This window comes from Myotis myotis, unplaced genomic scaffold, assembly GCF_014108235.1.
Source record: "Myotis myotis isolate mMyoMyo1 unplaced genomic scaffold, mMyoMyo1.p scaffold_m19_p_6, whole genome shotgun sequence".
Classification (NCBI taxonomy): Eukaryota; Metazoa; Chordata; class Mammalia; order Chiroptera; family Vespertilionidae; genus Myotis; species Myotis myotis.
In genome coordinates, this window is record NW_023416368.1 from 90,454,187 (window position 1) to 90,474,043 (window position 19,857).

At 55.4% G+C, this 19,857-nt stretch overlaps 1 protein-coding gene across 2 annotated transcripts in view; it reads right to left on the reverse strand.

Moving 5' to 3' along the window:
- Nucleotides 1–17,960, reverse strand: part of PEBP4 (phosphatidylethanolamine binding protein 4) — a 189,727-nt gene extending 171,767 nt beyond the window's left edge. For both annotated transcript variants that reach the window (XM_036311794.1, XM_036311793.1), the window contains exons 1-3: nt 17,862–17,960; nt 17,608–17,744; nt 10,424–10,550 (exon numbers count right to left, since the gene is read on the reverse strand). In XM_036311794.1, coding sequence (XP_036167687.1) covers nt 10,424–10,550; nt 17,608–17,726 — 246 coding nt within the window. In that variant the 5' untranslated portion in view covers nt 17,727–17,744; nt 17,862–17,960. The remainder of the gene's footprint in view (nt 1–10,423; nt 10,551–17,607; nt 17,745–17,861) is intronic.
- Between the last annotated feature and the right edge of the window lie 1,897 nt (nt 17,961–19,857).

Here is a 19,857-nt window from a genome sequence, read left to right on the forward strand (position 1 = left end):
ATGCTTCCTGTGTTAGCACTGGCAGCCTTTACATATATAATCGCTCATAATCTTCATCCAATAATCTGCACTCAGCAAACATTTAGTAAGTGCTGACTATGTGGTAGAGACTGTTCTGGTACTTGGATACATAAACCAGAGATTCCTGCACTCAGGGAGCTCATATTGTAGCTTTAGGATGGAAATAGATAAAACCAACAGATAAACATAGTAAATGAAGAAATCATATGTGGGTTAGAAGGTGATACATACGATGGAAGAAGTAGAGAGGACGGGGGCTCAGGAGGGCCTCCTTGAGAAGATGACCTTTCCGCAGAGACCTGGAGGAGGTGCGAAGGTGTCCCATGAACAACTGAGGAGGCAGCATGGTTCGGGCGAAGGGAACCACAAGTGCAGGGCCCTAAAACATGCTGGTGTGATCAAGAAACAGAAAGGGTGCCGGAGGCCTGGAGCCAGATGAGCAAGGCAAAAAAATGATTGAGGGTTGAAGTCAGAGAGCGGACAGTGGGCTGGCTTACATAGGTCTTGTAGGCCACTGTGAGCACTCTTGTTCTTACTCTGCTGACTTGGGGAGAAAGGGAAGGATTCTGAGCAGAGGAGTGGCGTGCTCTGGCCTGCTGGTTTAAGGGCTCACTCTGGCTGCCGTGTTGAGAATATGCTGGGCATCTGGGCGACAGCTAGAAGGTTGTTGCCTTAACCCCGGATGACGGGGGTGGCCCAGGCTAGGGTGCTCACAGTGGCAGAGAGAAGAGGTAGGCTTCTGGATATAGTTTGAAAGTGAAGCCAGGAGGGTTTCCTGGTGGGCTGGATGTGTGCTGAGAGAAAGGGCAGTGGTTGGTGACTCAGGACACTCAGTCAGCAGCTGGAGGCTGGAGCTGCTCTTTGCTCAGATGGGGAAGGAGGCCGCTGGAGCAGGTCTGGGGGAGGGTGGAGACTGGGCACCTGGGGTTGGGATTGCTTTTGAGGGTCTGTCAGATACCCCAGAGGCCCTGAGAGTAGGACACCATGTAGACAACATTTAAAGTCATGACATTGGATGAACCCACCGAGGGAGAAAGTGTAAACAAAGGTGAGAAGACCGAGGCCTGGGATTTCTACATGAAGAGATGGGGAGAGGGGGAGCATCTAGCAGAAGAGTCTGGGAAGTGAGGAAGCAGGAAAACCCAGAGTGTGGGTCCCAGAAGCCAGGAGGCGGAAGTGACCAACTGGGTCAAATGCCAGGGATCAGCCAAAAAAGATGAGAACTGAGAACTGGCCACTGGCCCTTACCCAGAAGTGGATATCATGCCCATTTTAGGGTGAGGAGAGGAATTTTAGGCGGAAGTAACTTGTCCCAGGACACAGATTCATGAGCGACAGAACCAGGACACGGGACAAGGGCTGTGGCTGCTTCTTCCACACCCCCAGCCACTGAGCACTCTGACCCAGGGCATCAGCAATGCTCACTCCCGCTAGACTGCTCATGAGCCGGAAGTGTGCAGGTCAGGGAGACGGGAACAACAGAGAACCACCGGCACAATCCAAAACTCTCTCTAATGGCGGGTGTGAGGGGCGCTTGCCCAGCGTGGGTCTGTTCAGCCCTCCGCCTTTCCTTCCTCCCGGCTTCACCCACCTAATTAGGAGCCTGGAGCCTGAGGGCATTTCGAGTTAGTGGCCCCTGGTTTAAGGGATTCCAGTCCAGGCTTATTTATATTTGAATAGGAGAGCATTTTCACAACTGCCTGGCAAAGGGAGTGATGGGGCGAGGGGCTCAGAGGCGTGCACACGGGACCCAAATTAGGGACCTCCGTTCCTCATGGGAGGCCGGGGGGTGTCTCCTCTGGCCCAGGCCTAGCAATGTCTTCCTGTGCCCAGGCCCATCGCCCTGCTGCTCTAGTTGGTAAGGGCAGGATGACGGTTGCCTGTCTCCCTCTGGTGTCAGCTCCTCCAATCGCAGCCTCAGGAGACAGGAAGCAATCTAGGCCTTCCCCGGAGCAGGGCCTGGAGAGCCATGCCTAGGGCTGGCCTGGCCCTCCTCCCTCCCTTCCCGGCCCCTCTCGGCCTTGTCTTCCTCCGCACGGGGCTGGTCTTTACCCACGGGCACCGGGGCCTCTGAATTCCCGGTGCTGCAAAAAGAACTCGTGGGTTAGAAGGTCCGATGGCTTAGCCTGAGTCTCCCTCCTGTCGGCGATGCAGGAGAAACCGGGGATCTCTGGTTTGTGCACACCCCTGCACGCCCCCACCTCCCTCCCCTCTTCTTCTTCCTAAGTCATTCACTATTGCCAGGCCCAATTATGAAGGGAGGTGACGGGCCGAGGGGACTCCACATCCTACTCCTTCCTGGCGTTGGCTTAGGCCTGGCTTCTTCCCCGGGCCTGCATCTGGGAAACAGATCTGGCACATGGGGTGAACACTTGGGGACGATGGGGATGGAGGGGGCGCAGGAAAGAGCAGGGCACAGGAGCCAGGGGATCCGAGTTCCAGTCCCATCACCCACTTCTCTGTGCGCTGGAGCAAAACTAATGTCCACAAGGTTGTGAGAAGCTCACACCTCTGAGCATCTGCCTTCTGCTGCTTTGGGTTCCCCATCGTGGACAGATCACCCGCCTGGCTTATCCCTGAGGATTGACGGGAGGTAAGGACTGTCCTCACAGGGAAAGGGGTTTGAAATTGTAAAGCTTATACTCCTGTACCAGGAGACAGCCCCCTCCCCAGCACCCTGGGAAGCGGCCGCTCTCCTGCCCCTCTCCTGAGCGCGCAGAGGTCTGCCCTCAGGAACTGACGTTGAGAGACAGGCGGACAGAAAACGAAGGGTGAGAACAGCCGCGTGGACACCAGGGCAGGAGTGGGTGGATCCTGTCCGCTCAAAGTCCTGCTAGAAACGTCCAGTTAGGGAGTGCAATTCCCCAAAGGAAGCTTGTTGAGGACCGCTAGCAAACACTCGGTTTAAATATGTCGGCTGAAACTCAGAGCGAAGGCAGAGCCACGCCCTGGGGGCCCGACCTGCTCAACAGACCGGGGCGCCACTCAGTTTGACCTTCCCGCCCAGTGTTAGGGGGTGGATCTCATGATGTCGCCAGGAACTCAAGGCCCACCCAGATGTGATGTAACTCCCTGTTACTTGAGTATTTAATAAATCTGCTTGCGGTGCTGACGCTCTCTGTGTCTGTCCCTCCATCAGAGGGCAGATGCCACACCCGGCCCAAGCTTTTATTCCATTTTTGTGTCTGTCTTTTCATTTTTCTCAAATCCCCAAAGCGCCTCCTCCTTAAAAGAAACGGTTCACGTCTCTCTCTCCATGCTGGACGCGGAGAAGAGACCCCAGCCCAACACAGAAGCTAAGCCGGGACAGCGGGCCACTCACTGGCTCAGCCAAAAATGGACAGTGTTACCAGACCCCCGGATGGTGAAGAAGGTGCTGGAACTGGAGTCAGGAGGCCCAGGCTGTAGCCTAGGCTCCCTGTAATCTGAAAGGCCACATACGGTAGGGTTACACTACGACACCCCAGAAAAGGCGGAATCCACAGAGGCAGTGACCAGACCAGCAGCTGCAGGGTTTAGCAGGGAGGGAACGGTGCGAAGGCGGAGCACAGAGGGTCTGTGGGCAGGAAGCGACTCTGCAGGATACTGTAGTGGTCGGTACATGTCACCATGTCTGTCCAAACCCATGAAGGTCCGACACCAAGAGCGAGCCCTCTGCCAGCGTGGACTGTGGGTGATGATGCCCTGGCAGCGCAGGCTCACCCGTTATAACAAATGCGCCCTCTGGCGGGAGATGACAGTGAGGGGGGTCGGGGAGGTTGTTGGGGGCAAGGGGCCATGTCGGTACGTTCTGCTCAATTTTGTTGTGAGCCTAAAACTGCTCTAAAAATATCTATGAAAAATAAATAGATACATAATTTCCCTTGAGCTCTGTTTTCTCGTCTGTAAAACAGAGACGCCATACCTTTCCTGCTCGCTCCACACGGCCACGGTGAGGCCAGGGGGGCTCTGAAACAGGACAACGTGCTGTCGCAAGTTGGGGTGCCCTGGTAAGAGAGAGAGATCCCCTCAAAGTCCAGATGATGTGACAACTGCCCCCCCACCACTACCCGCCCAGCAGCCGCCCCCCCCTGCCCCCAGGCCCTCACCCTCCAGGAGGCCCTCTGCCTACAGTGGACTACCGGCAGCTGCTCGCCCGACAGCACCTCCCCCGCACCCTCCCTGCCTCCTCTCCTCCCCCACCCCCAAGTCTACAAGCTTGAGCAAATCGTAAGGGACATTACAATCCTCAAAGCCTTGTCTGAACTCTTCGGGCCACCACCTTCCCTGCCCAGTGACAGCCGGCGGCGAGCCACTGCTGCCTTCAAAATTGGCGTTTGTCCATTTAAATGGCGCCGATGAAGGCTGGGCAGCTATTTTTAACTCCCAGAAGCCTCTGCTCACACTCTCAACAGACGGCAGTGAGCAGACCCGCACATGCGAGGAGCCCCCACGGACATGCCGAGTGACGAAAGGTCACTCAGCCAGGACGCAGACCCACCGAGCTGCTCCGGGTCCCATCTGCCCCTCCTGGAGCAGCCCACACGGTTTTTCAAAGAAACATTATTTGATCTGAAAAACATCTGGAACCCGCTTCCCAGCACCGGCCTGGGCGCTCCTGGCGGACATGTGCTGGCTGCTCGGTGGGAGACATCCGGTCGCCCAGGCGCGCCAGGGACTGGACCGCGGCTTCATTCCAAAGGTCCCGGAGGCAAGCGGGGCCGGGCCGGGCCGGGGCTGACCCGGTTCTGCACACCCTGGAGCGGGCGTGTAGCGACAGGAAGGGTGGAGGGGACAAAGGGGACTGGGAACGCGGATCAAGGCCCAACAGCTGCTGCTGAAGCGCCAGGGAGCGACAGTCAATCACACAGGCTTCTGAGGCCACTGTTAACAAGGACCGCAGCTCACACTCTGCATCCGAGGGGCCGAGGGCAGGCCTGGGTTTGGTTCTGTTTGCGTCCCTGGCTCCTGGAACAGTGTGGGCAGAGGGGCAGAGGAGGGCTCCTCCAGGATCTGCTCCGGGGGCAGATGCACGAATGACCCCTGACCCCGTGTCCGGCCCGCTTCATCAGGCTGGCAAGGAGCAGGGGCCTGGTTCCTCCACTTCCCAGCCTGGGCAAGTGTGGCTCTGAGCAGCCCCGCCTGCGGTTGGGGGGATGGCTCATCCCCGCTCTGCCCAGCTCCCGGCGCTGCTGGGAGGACCCTGAGAAGTCCCGCAGGGGAAGTTCCTTTGCAGCCGAAAGGTCACGCTGCCCAGGTGAGAAAGGCTGAGGAGCGTGGCTCCTCTTTCACCTGGTCCAGTGTGGCCACGGCACCCCCACAACAGATGGCTGAGCCGCTGGGCTGGGCTGCGGTGGGGTACGGCTGGGTGACTTCAGCAGACTTGGACCGGGGACAGAGGATAGAATGACGTGTGAGCCTTATCGAGGTGCGGGTGCCGCCTTCCCAGGCCGGCTCCAGCTATCACCCCTCCTCTCTGTTACTACCTCACCAGCTCCTGCCCCGGGACCTCCAACTCGCCAGGCCTCCAGGACCCTCCTGCCCCCACAAGGATTGGGAAGCGAGTGAAACACAAGTCCTCCTGCACCTCCCACCCTTCAGACTACAAGCCAGTCTCTCATTGTAAGGACAACTAGTGCCATTGATCCGTTCCTGTGCGAAGCACTGGGTGACAGGCGAATCAATCTGATTCTTCCCTCAACTGTCACTGGGCCTCTGGTGGCCCTCCCCCCCGAGGAGAGTCCGCACCCTGACCTGACCTTACCCACTGCCCCGGAGCTCGGGTCCCCCTTGCTCGAGAGCAGGGCCAGGCTGTCCCCGAGCCTGGCCGTGCAGGAGCCCCCAGCTGTCTGTCTGACTTGACCCCTGCCGGTCGGCCCCTGCTGACCACTCCGTGTCCTCACCTCTGCCAGCTCTGCACCTGGAAGAGTCCATCTGCCCCTCCGGCTGCGGAGGCCCCCCAGGCTAGGCCTCCAGCAACACAGACGCTGCAGACGCAGGTGGTGCAGGGACCTGCCTGCCCCCCCCCCCCCCCCACCCCCCCCCCCCCCCCCCCGCCCCTGGGAGGGAACCTAGGGCCTCGCCGCCCTCACTGGAAAGCCGAGGGACAGCAGGACAGAGCTCCTGTGGTCTTTGTTTCTTTCCCTGAATGCAATGCACATTCCCCACTTAAAGGCAATTTTTTTTACTTCAAAAGGATTCCAGCTGCTTCAATTCAAGGTGAAGAATAAGCCTCAGTCTCGAAGCTTTCCGTTTTCATGGGCTCGAGAAGGGATGCGTTTTAAGATGTTTGCCTCTTGCTGTTTGTCAAAGTGCCTTTTACTTCAACACCTTTCTCAGCCCTCAGAGGCTGCTGGCACAGGGACCGGCCATATTTCCCTGCATTACTTCGCCTTCTCAGGAACCCACCTGACTTCCTAGTTCTCCCTGCTTCCCACTTCCCACCCCTCAGCCTCACCCACCTGCGTGTGGGAGAGACAAATGCTGGCCTGGGGTCCCCCCCCCCCCGGCTCAGCAGCTTTCCTTCAGATGACCCAGGACGCCCACTGGGCTCACATGTCTCATAGCTCACACTCCACCTGCCATTCATTCATTCATTCATTCAGCCACTTGGTCACCTGGTCAGCCAACATGGGGTGTGTGATGCTGTTAGGGGCTGTGGGTGCTTCAAAGAAATACAACACAGTCTTGTTATAAATTGACTGAAGCTACGAATATACAACCGCAATACAAAACAGAAGGAAGTGAACTCTGAGTTTGGAGTGTAGAGGACATTAAAAAGGCTCAGAAAAAGAAGAGATCAGCTAGGAATGGGGGTGGATCCCAGAGGGAGGGAGGCAGTCAGGAAAGGCTTCTTGGAGGAGGAAACATTTTGGTGGGGGCAGGGTGTCCCAGAGTGCAGGGTCCAAATATGGGCAGTGCCTAAGCAAAGGTGTGGAGGTGCCGGAAGCCAGTTCCAGCATGCCATAATTGCAAGAGTTTCATCGAAAGGTTGATGGAACTTGGGAACTCAACAAGGGCTGAGCCACATATGTTGTCACTTGTTGGGAATGGCTAAACGCATTTCCCCAAACCTGAATAGGGATGATTGCTTGCTGCCAGACCTCTAAGGGCATCTTAATCTACATGTTATTGCCTCCTACTGGCCAAACACCTGAACAGCCGTAGGCTAATTCTTTCAATCTGACAATGGACTCTGTAAATGAAACCTGGCCCTTTAATGTGTATATCTCTGCCTCACCTCAGGACAATTTGTGTTAATAAAAAGCATGGGGTTCTGAGACGAGGAGATCTTAGTTTCTTTAGCTAAAGCTCCTCTGACTCCCAAATGCCTTTCAAAATTATGTTTCGTCTCTGGACTCTTTATTAAGTTACACACAGCGCCTTCTCCAGATTGCTGAACCCTTCTAGATGCTGAAACAAGAACCCCGGCATGGAGGCACAGCCCTCTGGTGGGCACAGAGGCTCTATCCTGTGCCCACTGCAAGCCTCTCTCCAGGGCCTCGGGTGTGTGTGTGGGGGGGGGGGGGCGTTCCTCCTGTACAGTCCATGGACATTCACTGCTTTGGTGGCCTTGCTTTAATCAGGCCCTGGGCCCAGAGGAAATCCCTTTATCCTCTTCTCGGTCACTAGGACTATTTCCCCTCCCACTTTCCTGGCCTGTCTCCACCTCCTCTCCACCACCTTCCTTGAACCACTGCCCTTTCTGTCCCAGGAACGCGTCCCCTTAGCAAGCCCCCCCCCCCAATGTGCCAGCACCCCAGTATCTCCCTGAGAGCCCCTGCCAGCGGTCCAGGGGCCACGCCTCTGGAGATGGGCAGGCCTGGCTTACACCCTGGCTCTGCCACTTCCCAGTGCTGCACGGGGCCTGGGTGCTTCCTCCTGTAGGAACTTTTCTTACTTTTCCAACCCAACACCTTGCCCCTTCTGGTAAGCAGCACCTTGCTTCTCCTCTGGGGGAGCACCCCTTCTGCTTTCAGCCCTCGTAGGTTGAGTGGGTGCCCAGCTCACTGTTTGGTTCAGGGCTGGGCATGCCATGCAAGTGGGACAAATCTTGGAACTTTTCATGGTTGGAAAGGGTCAAGCTACTCCCACTAGGATTGGTGAGCTAGTAAGACACAAATCGGAAGCTGCTGAGGGTGGTCTTTGTCATCACAAGGAGAGTCTATACACAAAGCCAGCACAGAAAAAAAAAATAGAGAAAAGAGACAGATAGATAGAGCCCTAGTGATGCTGTTTGAGCACCTGGATACAGCAACGCCTACAGTCATCCCTGGAGTCTTCAGCTTGTGAACAGTAATGCCTTCCTTCCTTTCTTTTTTTTTTCTTTCTTTCTTCTTTTTTTTCGGGGGGGGGGGGGCGGAGGGGGGAGAGCTCAAGCTAGTTTCAGTTGTTTCTTGTCACTTGCCACTAATAATCTCAATTAAAGAAAAACGTACCTTGCAGACTTGATGAGAGCATTAGACGAGATGACACATGAATAGTACTCAGCATACAGTGGGTACTACCTGGTGAATGGTGGCTTTGGGTAGGTCTAACTGAATCTGCCTTCTCGAAGGTCAAATTTCCACAGTGTGTAGTTCTATAGTAGCACAGAACTCCTTTTTATTTATTTCTTTCCACCACTTCAACCAACCGCCCTTTGTGCGATCTCTGCCCTCCTTGGCTTTCTTAACCACAGCTCTGTGCCCTTCCTAAATGTCCAGATGTTCTTCCTCCCCCGCCTCCGGGATGAGACAGGGTGGGAGACCCCAGCATCTGGAGGGGATCATAACCGCTCTGCGTCAAGTGCCCATCCCCCAGGACCATCAGCATCAACTGAATCCCATCAAACGCAGACTGTCCAAACTTGCTTCCAACTTGTCCCTCCCAAGGACACCAGGTACTCAGAAAAGTCTCCACTGCCATCTAGTGGACATCCGCAGCAATAGCATGAGTAACCAACTGAGAATCCCTGTTGGGACAGCTAGTTAATGGCTGTAAAATCATCTGGCCCAACCTCCGCACTCCTTCAGTGACAAACGCGAGGGTGGGTGAATTAGTGGTGAGGTGAGAGTCCTTTCCCACGGGCGACATTACACTCTTCTGCTCCCGCCCTACTTCTTCAGCCCTCCATCCCCTGGAGTTAGAATCACAGTGACCATTTCCCTGGCTTCTCCCGCCTGCCCATGGCATGATGACACATGTGCCTGCGTGTACAGAGGACTGGGAGGGTGGAGGGGAGGCGACCTGGAAGGTCTCCTTGTTACTGGCTTGCTCCGTCTCCCAGAGGAAAGGATTCTTGTCACATCTGCAAACACGATAGCCTATCAACACTTCGTGTTCCCAGCCTCGGAAACTGCGAGACATGTCTCAGTCTATTTGGCCCCCGATAGTGAAAAACAGTTCAAGAAAGAGAGAAAAATCTATCCTCTACCCCTACCTGACCCCACCCTGAACTGACTCTCGCTCTGCCTGGCTGACAGAGGGCCAGGCTGCGCTGACAGGTGAAGAGCCCGCTGTGGCCGCTCCCTGCCACATGCCCAGGAGACCCAAAGGCTGGCCTCGGTGCCCCTGCGGTCCCTTCCTGATCATGGCCCTCTGTCTCCACCCATTCATGGCCTGAGCCCTGGACACATCAGTCCTTGTCCCTGGGTGGACACCGGCACCTCCCACTAAAACAAAGCACATAGTGAAGGTCACCTTTCACCCCGGATGCTTTGGGGGCTCGGCCTGGCCCAGGAGTCAAGGAAGAAGCAAACGGCGCCCAGAACCCGGAGCAGCTCCCCTAGGACATGGCCTGGACACCGGGAGCAGCAGCCACATCCCACTTCCCAGTCCCATGGCCCTTCCCCAAACCAGGGGAACCTTCCAGATCAATATGGTGCTAATCATTTCCCAGTAAGAGGCATAGTTACTTCCCATTCCTAAAGTGCTCCAATCTTCTATTTTAGGCAACTTGGGGTGAGCGTGTTTCCTGTTGTGATAACCGAGTCAAGGCACACTGACCCCGCTGTTCAGCCTACACCAGACGTGCTGCCTTTACACACCAGCTCCTCCCCATCCAGAAGGTTGTTCTGAAAGCCCAGGCCCCTTGCACCTTGAGAAAGAACTCCCCACACCTGTCTTTCTCCTCCATTTCTCTGCAGACTCCAAAGTACGCGGCAGCTGGTCCTCACGACTGAGGGGCCAGGCTGAGGGCTCGGGGGCTGCAGAAGCAGGGAAAGGCCCGAGCAGATGGCCCCTGAGCCCTGACAAAACTCTCCCAATCTGCAACCCTCCCACCCATCCAAACTTCTCCAAGGCTGGGGGGCTGCTCTTAGGAGGCACATGCTTATGGCAACAGCCATCTGTTACCACCAGACCCAACCCAGATGGCTCTGCACACAGCTTCTAGTCACTCAGATGAGCAGGCGCATCCTCCAGGCCAGGCCTGCTCACTCACCTCCGAGGCCTTCGGGAACTTGACTGTCGGCGGGGGCCAGAGGGTGATCTTCTGTCTGTAGCTGTTGCAGCTCGGAACAACCATGCAGCTGACCTCCCCCACCTCTGGGTAGAAAACTTCTAGGCCCCTGCAGAGAGAGAGAGAGAGAGAGAGAGAGAGAGAGAGAGAGAGAGAGAGAGAAGTGGTTGGGCCATGTCAGGGCTCTAGGGAGCCTGGGGTTTATAAGGTTTCAGTCTAACACTGTTGGGAATTGTATAGTCAAGTGGGATTGAATCCTAGACCTGCCACTATCTGTGTGGCTGTATGGCTGTGTGGCCTAAGAGGCACCTGACTTCTTGGTGCCTCAGTTTATTCACCTGTAAAATGGGGACACTAATAGAATCTATGTATAGGCTGGCTCGAGGAGTAAAGTGAGGGATCAGTACAGAGCAGTCAGAAAGTGTTAGCTATCATCAGTGTTTTCTTCTCAAAAAGAACATATATCCTAGGCAAACTAATCAGGGGCCAGATGTGATCAGTGTCTTTAAAGTACGATTATAAGAATCGTATTTAAACATTGCTTTTTTGGAATGTTTTTATTACATAAGGAAATATTTAGCAAATTAACACAGCTTTCTTCATGGCACAATCTGTTTTCTTCCCTTACAATTAAGATCCTCTCAATGTTTGGAATCCCACCACTTAAATAATCCACTTCTTTGGGTTAGATATTGTCCATACCTTGGCCTACTATTCATTGCAGGTTCAAAACGCAAATATCTCTCAGGGAGTAAAATACCTCATCACTAAGACTGTGCTATGTACTTACTTATCTACCTTCTCCCTGAGAAGGGTCTGAACAGCATGAGTGCTGCGAGGATCGGGCTCAGCGGGAGGGCTGATCCCACAATGCCACCAGGGGGAGCCCTAAGGGCTCACTTGTGTTTAAAACTCAGGGATGTAAGCCAGGCTTTCAAATCGATTATTTACAAAAACCTTTGTGCCTTGTTTTTACTTGCTGCTTCCTCCTCGTCCTTCTGTCACTTTTTATCACAAAGACTCAGGGTCTCCCTAGGGTTTGTCAACTGATGGTCATTGGTGCCAATTCAACACTAGCTGGAATCCCCAATATGGATTGTGGTGAAGGAGGAGACTTTATTCAGTGCAAACAGCTCAGCTGTGACACAGCATGGCTGTGGAACAGCTCAACAGTGTTACATCTCAATTATGAAACAGCCTGGCTGTGAGGCACCCGTGGGTGTGAGGTGGCAGGGCCCTTCCCAGCTACACAGCTCTGCTCCACTCAGCGATCTTCACTCCAGCCAGGGGTAAACCCGGTCTTCTGTGGAAAGAGAACGTGTGCTCGCTGAGCTACAGGGGAGCTGACTTACGTGGAGAGAAGTCCCCACCCGCAGCCCCTGACTAATTTGTTCTCAAGCAAAAGAGGATTCCAAATCCTCACAATTTGATTGGTCCAAAAAGCACTGTCCTGATTGGTCAGAATGGAGCTGCTCTGATTGGTTGGGGAAGATGCTAATGAGGATATAGCTGTGCAGCTCTAATTGGACAGGAAAACTCTCAGTCTTATTGGTTGAAAGACGAGTCAGGGGACTCCTCTATAAGGCTGGCTCAGATGGCGGGAACACAGTGCAGCGGGCAGTTCAGTGGAGGTTCTCCCTGAGCTGTGGCTTGCAGCTCCCTAGAGGCTCCTGTTTGGCAGCAGCTGCCAGGCTCTGTTTGTAGATTTGAGCCCAGGTAGCCACCAGGAGCCCTTTCAACAGGTACATTAATCTCAGGTCAACAGTTCACTTGGTTAAGATGATACATTGAGAGAGAAGGTGCATGTCCTCAGCCTTTCCAAATAGCCCAGCTCCTCAGCCCGCCGTGGGTCACCCGGCACTGCCCATGGTTTCCTGCCAGGCGTGACGCCTGAAGAGGCCCAGGTGGAAATGTGATTTGGGTAGTAGAGCTGGAGGGGGAGCTCCTGAAGTTTGAACCTGGGAGAAGGGCAAGGACAACGCCCTGGTGAGGAGCCCCACATTCGCCCTCCTGACCCCACCCTTCCAGGGGCTTCTGAGGCCCTAACTTGGGCAAAGGCAGCTGGAGCCTGCAACACTCGCCAGATGCGAGATTTCCCCTCAGGCCAGCACCCCAATGCCAGGACTCAGGCCGACTGAGGCAGGACATTCACCACTTAGCTGCACCGCCGGCTTGCTGAGCAAACTCGTAACTCTTCACAAGCTTACAGCCATTGCTTTGGGATGGTGTGGTTTTAACAGCTTTTGAAGAACTTTCAGAGGACAGGTTTTCATTTATCCTCACAGCAGCCTTTCAAGGATCATTTGGTTTGATTCACCTCTTGCCCCTGCCGCTGCATCTCAGGAGAACTGAGGCTGAGAGAGATTCATCACACAGCACTGAACTGGGAAAGGCCAAGGGTCAGGGAGGAGGGAAACTGAGGACCAGAGGGGCCTTCCCCGGGGAACAAACAGGTCTCTTGTTTTTATCCGCGTAGAGTTGCTGCAAGTGCTAAAATAGTGACGCAAAATCAGCAGGTTGACATTTGGTTGGTGCCGAGAGCCTCTGGGGGTGCCCTGGCAGGGTATGTATGTGCCGGGGGCCAGGGTCAGTGGCCCAGCCCCATCACGCCCACGGGCACGGCCAGCGGGTGTGAAGCCCTCCTGCCACTCCACAGCAGGGCAAGCCAAGGGTCCTGAGGAGCAGCTTTACCGGAGGCTTGGATCAGGACAGAGGCAAACTTGATTTCTGAATGGCCCAATGCTGGTAACTAACAATTCAGGTGATCAAACCAGCCTAAAAGAACATCTGGACAAACCTGAGATGAACTGAATCAGAAATGAAATCTAGTGAAAACACCCTTGCACTCAAGTTCAAAAACCTGGAAGGGGCTATCGTCCTGCAGCGAGTGCCCGTTCCACTCATAGTGTTCCTTACATGGGACACGTTCCAATCTCCACCCCGAGAGGTGGGGCATCGCCTGATCTCCTGAGGAGATGAGGGTGCATCCAAGAAATTTGGGGGAGAGGAGCAGAGACTCTGGTCCCAACTTGGCCATTATCTGGCATTGCAAGAGAGATGGGTGGGGGTTGGGGAAAGGAAGTGTCATTGTTGGATCACCCCAATAGATCAGGTACATTACCTAATATTATTCCATTCCACACAGCAATATCTTGAAGCAGCTACTGTTGTTGTTCTCATCTCCCAGTTGAATACACTGAAGCTAAGGAACCAGCCCAGAGTCTCATAATTAGTGGACTGAGCGGGAAAGGGGACATGGGTGTAGCAGACAGGGTCCAAGATGCCCCCAGTGAGCCCCGTCTCCTTGTGTTATCCCCTCCCCTTGAATGGGGGCCAGATGCAGCGACTTGCTTCTAGTAGAGAATACGACAGAAGTGATGGGATGTCACTTCCAAAATTATAAGGAGATGATGGCTTGTGCCTGGAGGTCCTCTTTTTCATGCTCCCCCTCTCAAATCCTTGCTCTGGAGAAGCCAGCTGCTATGTGTAAACAGCCCATGGAGAGGCCACCTGGACAGGTGGCCAAGACTGTCACAGCCACATGGGCGAGCTCAGAAGCAGAGTCTCCCACCAGCCCACCCTTCAGATGAGACTGCGGCCCTAGCTGACAGCTTCACTGCAGCCTCCTGAGAGACCTTGAGCCAGAGACGCCCAGCCGAGCCACAACTGGAGGAAAGGTGAGACAGCCAGTGTGTGCAGCCGCCTGGGTTCCGGGTCCTTGGTTGTGCAGCAAGAGAGCGACTGCAGCGGGCTTGTCTGCACTTTCCCATACCACACTGCTTCCCCAGGGAGTCACTCAGCTTCCCCAGGCTTCTGTTTGACCCTTCGGCGTTGTAAGAATTGGATTAGAGGAAAAGAGCTTCCCAGCTGTGCCTGTGGAAACGGCTCAAAATTCCAGCTGCCCGAAAGCAAGGGTGGAGATGAGGCTGCGTTCACAGAGGCATGAAGGGTCTCTGTGGGCACCCCACCCCCTACTGCATGGTTCTCAACAGGACAGTGTGGGGTGCCACACTTAAAAAAAGACCAATGGGTCTGTCTGCAACAGACCCTCCCTGAAAGTGGGGGCCCAGAACCAAGGCCCCTGAGGAGGAATTGACAAATGGAGGTGGACACCCAGCTGTGGGTGAAGATCCGGGGGTGGGGTGGGGTGGGGCATGACATCTGTCCCCAAGATCTTGGGTTCCATCTCTAGTCAGGACACATACACAAATCAACCAATGAATGCATAGATGGGTGGAACAGCCAGTCAATGCTTCTCTCTCTAAAATAAATGAATAAATAATAAATAAATAAAAGATAGCCCCTTTCTTGAGATTAGGACACACTCCGAAGGGTGGAGTTTTCCAGCACAAAAGAGAGGGCTTTGAGAGAGAGAGAGGATTATTGAGTGGAATCACCCAAAAGGCGCGGGTTGGACAACTATGGTTCTTTTGGTTCTGAGGTGGAGCCAGGGTTCTGACTCGGTGTTTCTGTCAGTCTGGTCTGGCCTATCTCGGGAGTAGGTGAGCTATTATTCTAGAAGAGCTTTTCTCTAAATGTTTCCCACTGCTTGTCCCTGTACATAAAATTCCTCCTTCACAGATCAATACCTCTAGTATTGAGTTCTAACTTCAAGAATTTCCTATTAGACTAAATGCCCACAAGAGGAGTGGCTGTGGGTTGCGCGGTGGGGCAGGGGGTAGGGGGAGAGGGTGGGGTGTCTCTCATAGGTTGGAAACCTGAGCTGAGTGGGTTTCTTGGGGAGGGGCCCCAGCACAGGACCTACTGATCCCGGCTCCAGGGTTCCCTGTGTCCAGATGTGCTCACATTCTGTGATGATCTTTTACAAACAAAAACCTTCAGCAGGAACAAAGACAAAGTCTCCGTTTTGCAACAATGGTTCACAGCCTGAAGCCATTGCCTAGCACACAGCTTTAGTGTTGGAAGTCTGTGTTTCTCAAACTGGGGTCTGTTGGTGTGTTCTGGGGAGTCATAAGAATGGCTCTTGCTATGGTCTGAATGTTTGTATCCCCCAACCCCAAATTCATATGTTGAAATCCTAGCCCCTCGTGTGATGATATTGGCAGGTGGTGCTTAGGTCATGCGGGTGGAGCCCTCCTGAATGGGATTAGTGCCCTTACAAAGGAGATCCCATAGAGATCCCTCTTTCCTTCTGCCGTGTGAGGACACAGCAAGAAGACAGGTGTCTATGAACCAGGAAGCGGGTCCTCACCAGACATCAACTTTGCCTACAGCTTGATCTTGGACTTCCCAGCCTCCAGAACGCTGAGAAATAAATTTCTGTTGTTTATAAGCCCCCTAGTCTCTGTCAGTTTGTTATAACAGCCCCAACGGGCTAAGACAACTTTCCCCCCCTTTACTGGAGACGCTCCGGGCCCTGGATGGGGTCAGCAGCCCAAAGCTGGTGGGGAAAGAGCATGAGTGCAGAGTCAGGTGAGGGATTTTATCCCCGTCCGGACACCTGTCAGCTGTGTCGGCACCATGGGCGGGTGATTTAATCGCTGGAGAGTCCTCACCTGTGAAATGAGGATGCTAATACTTGGAAGATTCATGATCACAATCAAATGAGTCAAGGCATCTAAGGCCCCAGCAGAACTCCTGGCATGTAACAGGGGCCACCAGCTTCCGTCTGGATGCAACAGGGTACAGCCTCGGGCAGCTGGGGTGCAGGGCAGCCAACTCCAGGGAGTGTGTGCGCATGTGCACACACACACACACACACACACACATATACATACAAACATACACACACATACACACACACGCGCGCGCGCGCACACACACACACATGAGCATTTCTTGTGCATCCCACAGTGTGGGCGACATGGGGGTGGGGGGCATGGGGCTGGTACTGCTGCCTGGCCCAGCGGACCTGCCAGCTGGTGGTGGGGCCTTGACCTCTGCCTCCCAGAGGAAGCAGCCTGCCCAGAAGGTTCCGCTCAGCAGAGCACCAGGAGGGCGGCGCCCACAGGGTGGCAGCACGTTCCCTCCTGCTCCACATGAACCTTCACCCAGAACTGTCTGCTAGAGTTTCAAATGTACCCACAGGAGCAGAATTTGTTGTTGTTGTTTTTTGGGGGGGGCGGGGGGGCTTCAACTACCTAACTCTTTAAGGCAGTGGTTCTCAACCTTCCTAATGCCGCAGCCCTTTAACACAGTTCCTCATGTTGTGTGACCCCAACGATAAAATTATTTTTGTTGCTTCTTCATAGCTGTAATTTTGCTACTGTGATGAATCGTAATGTACATATCTGATATGCAGGATGTATTTTCATTGTTACAAATTGAACATAATTAAAGCATAGTGATTAATCACAAAAACAATATGTAATTATATATGTGTTTTCCGATGGTCATAGGCGACCCCTGTGAAAGGGTCGTTCGACCCCCAAAGGGGTTGCGACCCCCAAAGGTTGAGAACCGCTGCTTTAAGGGGAAGGATGTACTTCTCTTTCTAAAAGCAATGTCTGTGAGAATTCAAATTACACAAGAAGACAGAGTAAGGAGCCGCCTTCCTCCCTCTCTTCTGTTGGTTCAGTGGGAAGACACACTGGCCACGGGGTGGCGGCCACGCGCCCGGGCAGCCCTCGGGATGACCCCTGACACGGAAGACTGGCCCTTCCAACCCGCGGTCTGTGAGGAGGTCTGTGAGGAGGGTGCTGCAACTCCACGCAGCCACAGCCGTAGCAGAGAGACGCTGTGCCCTTGGAGGAAAAACCCAGCCTCAGAGCCCAGCCTGCTCCCTGGACAGCAACCGGCGGCCACGCCCCTGGAAGGCCAGCCTGTCCCAGCACCCCTGGGGCCTGTTACTGAAAAGCAAACAGCCAGCTCTCCAGCTGCCACTCTTCCTTAAATGCCACTTTGTAGGGGGAGGGAGCCTTTGGGACTGTAGGGCAGGATGGGTCTCAGGGTCCCAGCAAGGTGGGCGAGGCCAGCCCCTCAGAGCCCCAGGAGGAGCCGACCACATCCACATACCACCCCGTCCCGGAAAGCTGCTGCTGGAAGCAGGGGCCCAGCTCAAGGTCCTCTTCCTCAGGGCCCTCCCGCTTCAAGGGGCCTCAGTCTTCGCCTGTCTGCAAAGGCTGCCTTAGGAGGACGTGCTCCTTGTTCTGGAAACACCTTCCTGAGACCCCTGCCCAGCTGCTCTGGGCTCCCACCAGCCTTACTTGCAGAAGTCAGTATCCGTGGCATTCACAGCCTTGGGCGCACACAGCTCCTCCTTCCCCTGGAATCCGGTGACCACCATCGCCAGGCCCACAAACAGAGCTGCCATGGCCAGCCTCATTGTCCAGCTCACAGGCACCTGGAACAGAAGGAGCCTTTAGTGCTGCCAGCCCTCTGCAGGCGGAGCCCTTCTCCCCCCTGTAACCCCCCCCCCCCCACACACACACACACACCCGCCCTGCCCCCAGGGGCCCACCTGGGGGAACAGAGACCCCTAGTGAGCAGCGGGAGAGGAGCAGGCAGCTAATCGCCACCCGGACACAAGTGCGTTAGGAGGACCGAGGCCTACTCCAGGCTGGACTCAATTTGCAATCCTGGCTGAGGCCCCGCCCCTGTCAGAACAAGGCTCTGCTGTCACTGGAGCCCTGGCTGCCAGGGCCCAGAGCAGGCTGCAAAGCAGAGGTGCTCAAGGAGCCTCTTGGCACAGCTCCTCATCCTGCCCTCACCACTTGCTGTGCGTGGTTGGTTGGCCAAGGGCCAGCCTGCTCCTTAGGCCTTTATGCAAACCCTGGAAGCTGGCGACGCCAGGCTTCGGGCTGGGGGAGGTTCTGGGGAGCTTGCAGGAACCTGACCTTCACTGTTTTTCTAGGGGCAGGGGTCTGGCTGGGCGGGGCTCCTTGGAGAGCTCTGCTTTTCTGCCCACAGTTCCTCCGCCACCTGTTTGACAGCCCCGGGCTGTCTTGTGGTGGATGTGCTCAGATGCAGCCATCTTGTGTAGGAGGGGCTGCTGCACGTGGGGTAGGGCCGACCCAGCCCGAGGCCAGCTTTGAGGGGCCAGCTGAGGAGAGAAGGGCTCATCCGACTTCACCTTGCAACAGTGCTGAGCTCAGCACTCTCCCAAAATAACAGTCTCCAGGGAAGAAAGCCAGTAGAGCTATAAGGAAGCGGCAGCCTGCACCAGCACTGTGCCCAGAGGAAGAGCCTGCACCAGCACTGTGCCGGGAGGAAGGGGGCCTGCACCAGCACTGTGCTGGGGGGAAGGGCCTGCACCTGCACTGTGCCGGGAGGAAGGGGGCCTGCACCAGCACTGTGCCAGGAGGAAGGGGGGCCTGCACCAGCACTGTGCCGGGAGGAAGGGCCTGCACCAGCACTGTGCCAGGAGGAAGGGGGGCCTGCACCAGCACTGTGCCGGGAGGAAGGGTGCCTGCACCAGCACTGTGCCGGGAGGAAGGGTGCCTGCACCAGCACTGTGCCAGGAGGAAGGGGGCCTGCACCAGCACTGTGCCGGGAGGAAGGGGGCCTGCACCAGCACTGTGCCGGGAGGAACGGGGGCCTGCACCAGCACTGTGCCGGGAGGAAGGGCCTGCACCAGCACTGTGCCAGGAGGAAGGGGGCCTGCACCAGCACTGTGCCGGGAGGAAGGGGGCCTGCACCAGCACTGTGCCGGGAGGAACGGGGGCCTGCACCAGCACTGTGCCGGGAGGAAGGGGGCCTGCACCAGCACTGTGCCGGGAGGAAGGGCCTGCACCAGCACTGTGCCAGGAGGAAGGGGGGCCTGCACCAGCACTGTGCCAGGAGGAAGGGCCTGCACCAGCACTGTGCCAGGAGGAAGGGGGCCTGCACCAGCACTGTGCCGGGGGGAAGGGCCTGCACCTGCACTGTGCCGGGAGGAAGGGCCTGCACCAGCACTGTGCAGGGGGGAAGGGCCTGTACCAGCACTGTGCCGGGGGGAAGGGCCTGCACCAGCACTGTGCCGGGGGAAGGGGGCCTTGGGCTGAGCCATACTAAACTCTTCCTGGGGAAAGAGGCCTGCGGGAAGGTGTGTGTGGGACTCTGATTGGAACCAGAACTGGCAAGGGAAGATCAAAAGCAGTTCTCCCACGGACTTTCCAATTGATCTGTCACTTCTCTGAGACACGGGTGTGGGGGAGTTCACCAGCCCTGAGCGGAGGACTCCTAAGTTCTGCTCTGAGCTGCTCCAGGCTGCTGGGGGATGGGAGTGCCATGGCTCTCTAACATGCACCATGTCCCCCTTTCAGAAACAAATAATAAAACCTGGTGACCCCTGTGCCTTGCTAAGGAATATGAAATCATAACCATATAGTATATGCAGCGAGATCTTTAGAAACACTGTTTTCAGCATAGCTTGCTTTTCAGTTGAATTCCTGCTTCCAGGATTCCAGCTTCTAGCAAAAAGTCCTTCTTTGGGACTACAAACTAAACACACTTCTCAATAATGAGAGTCCCTAAAG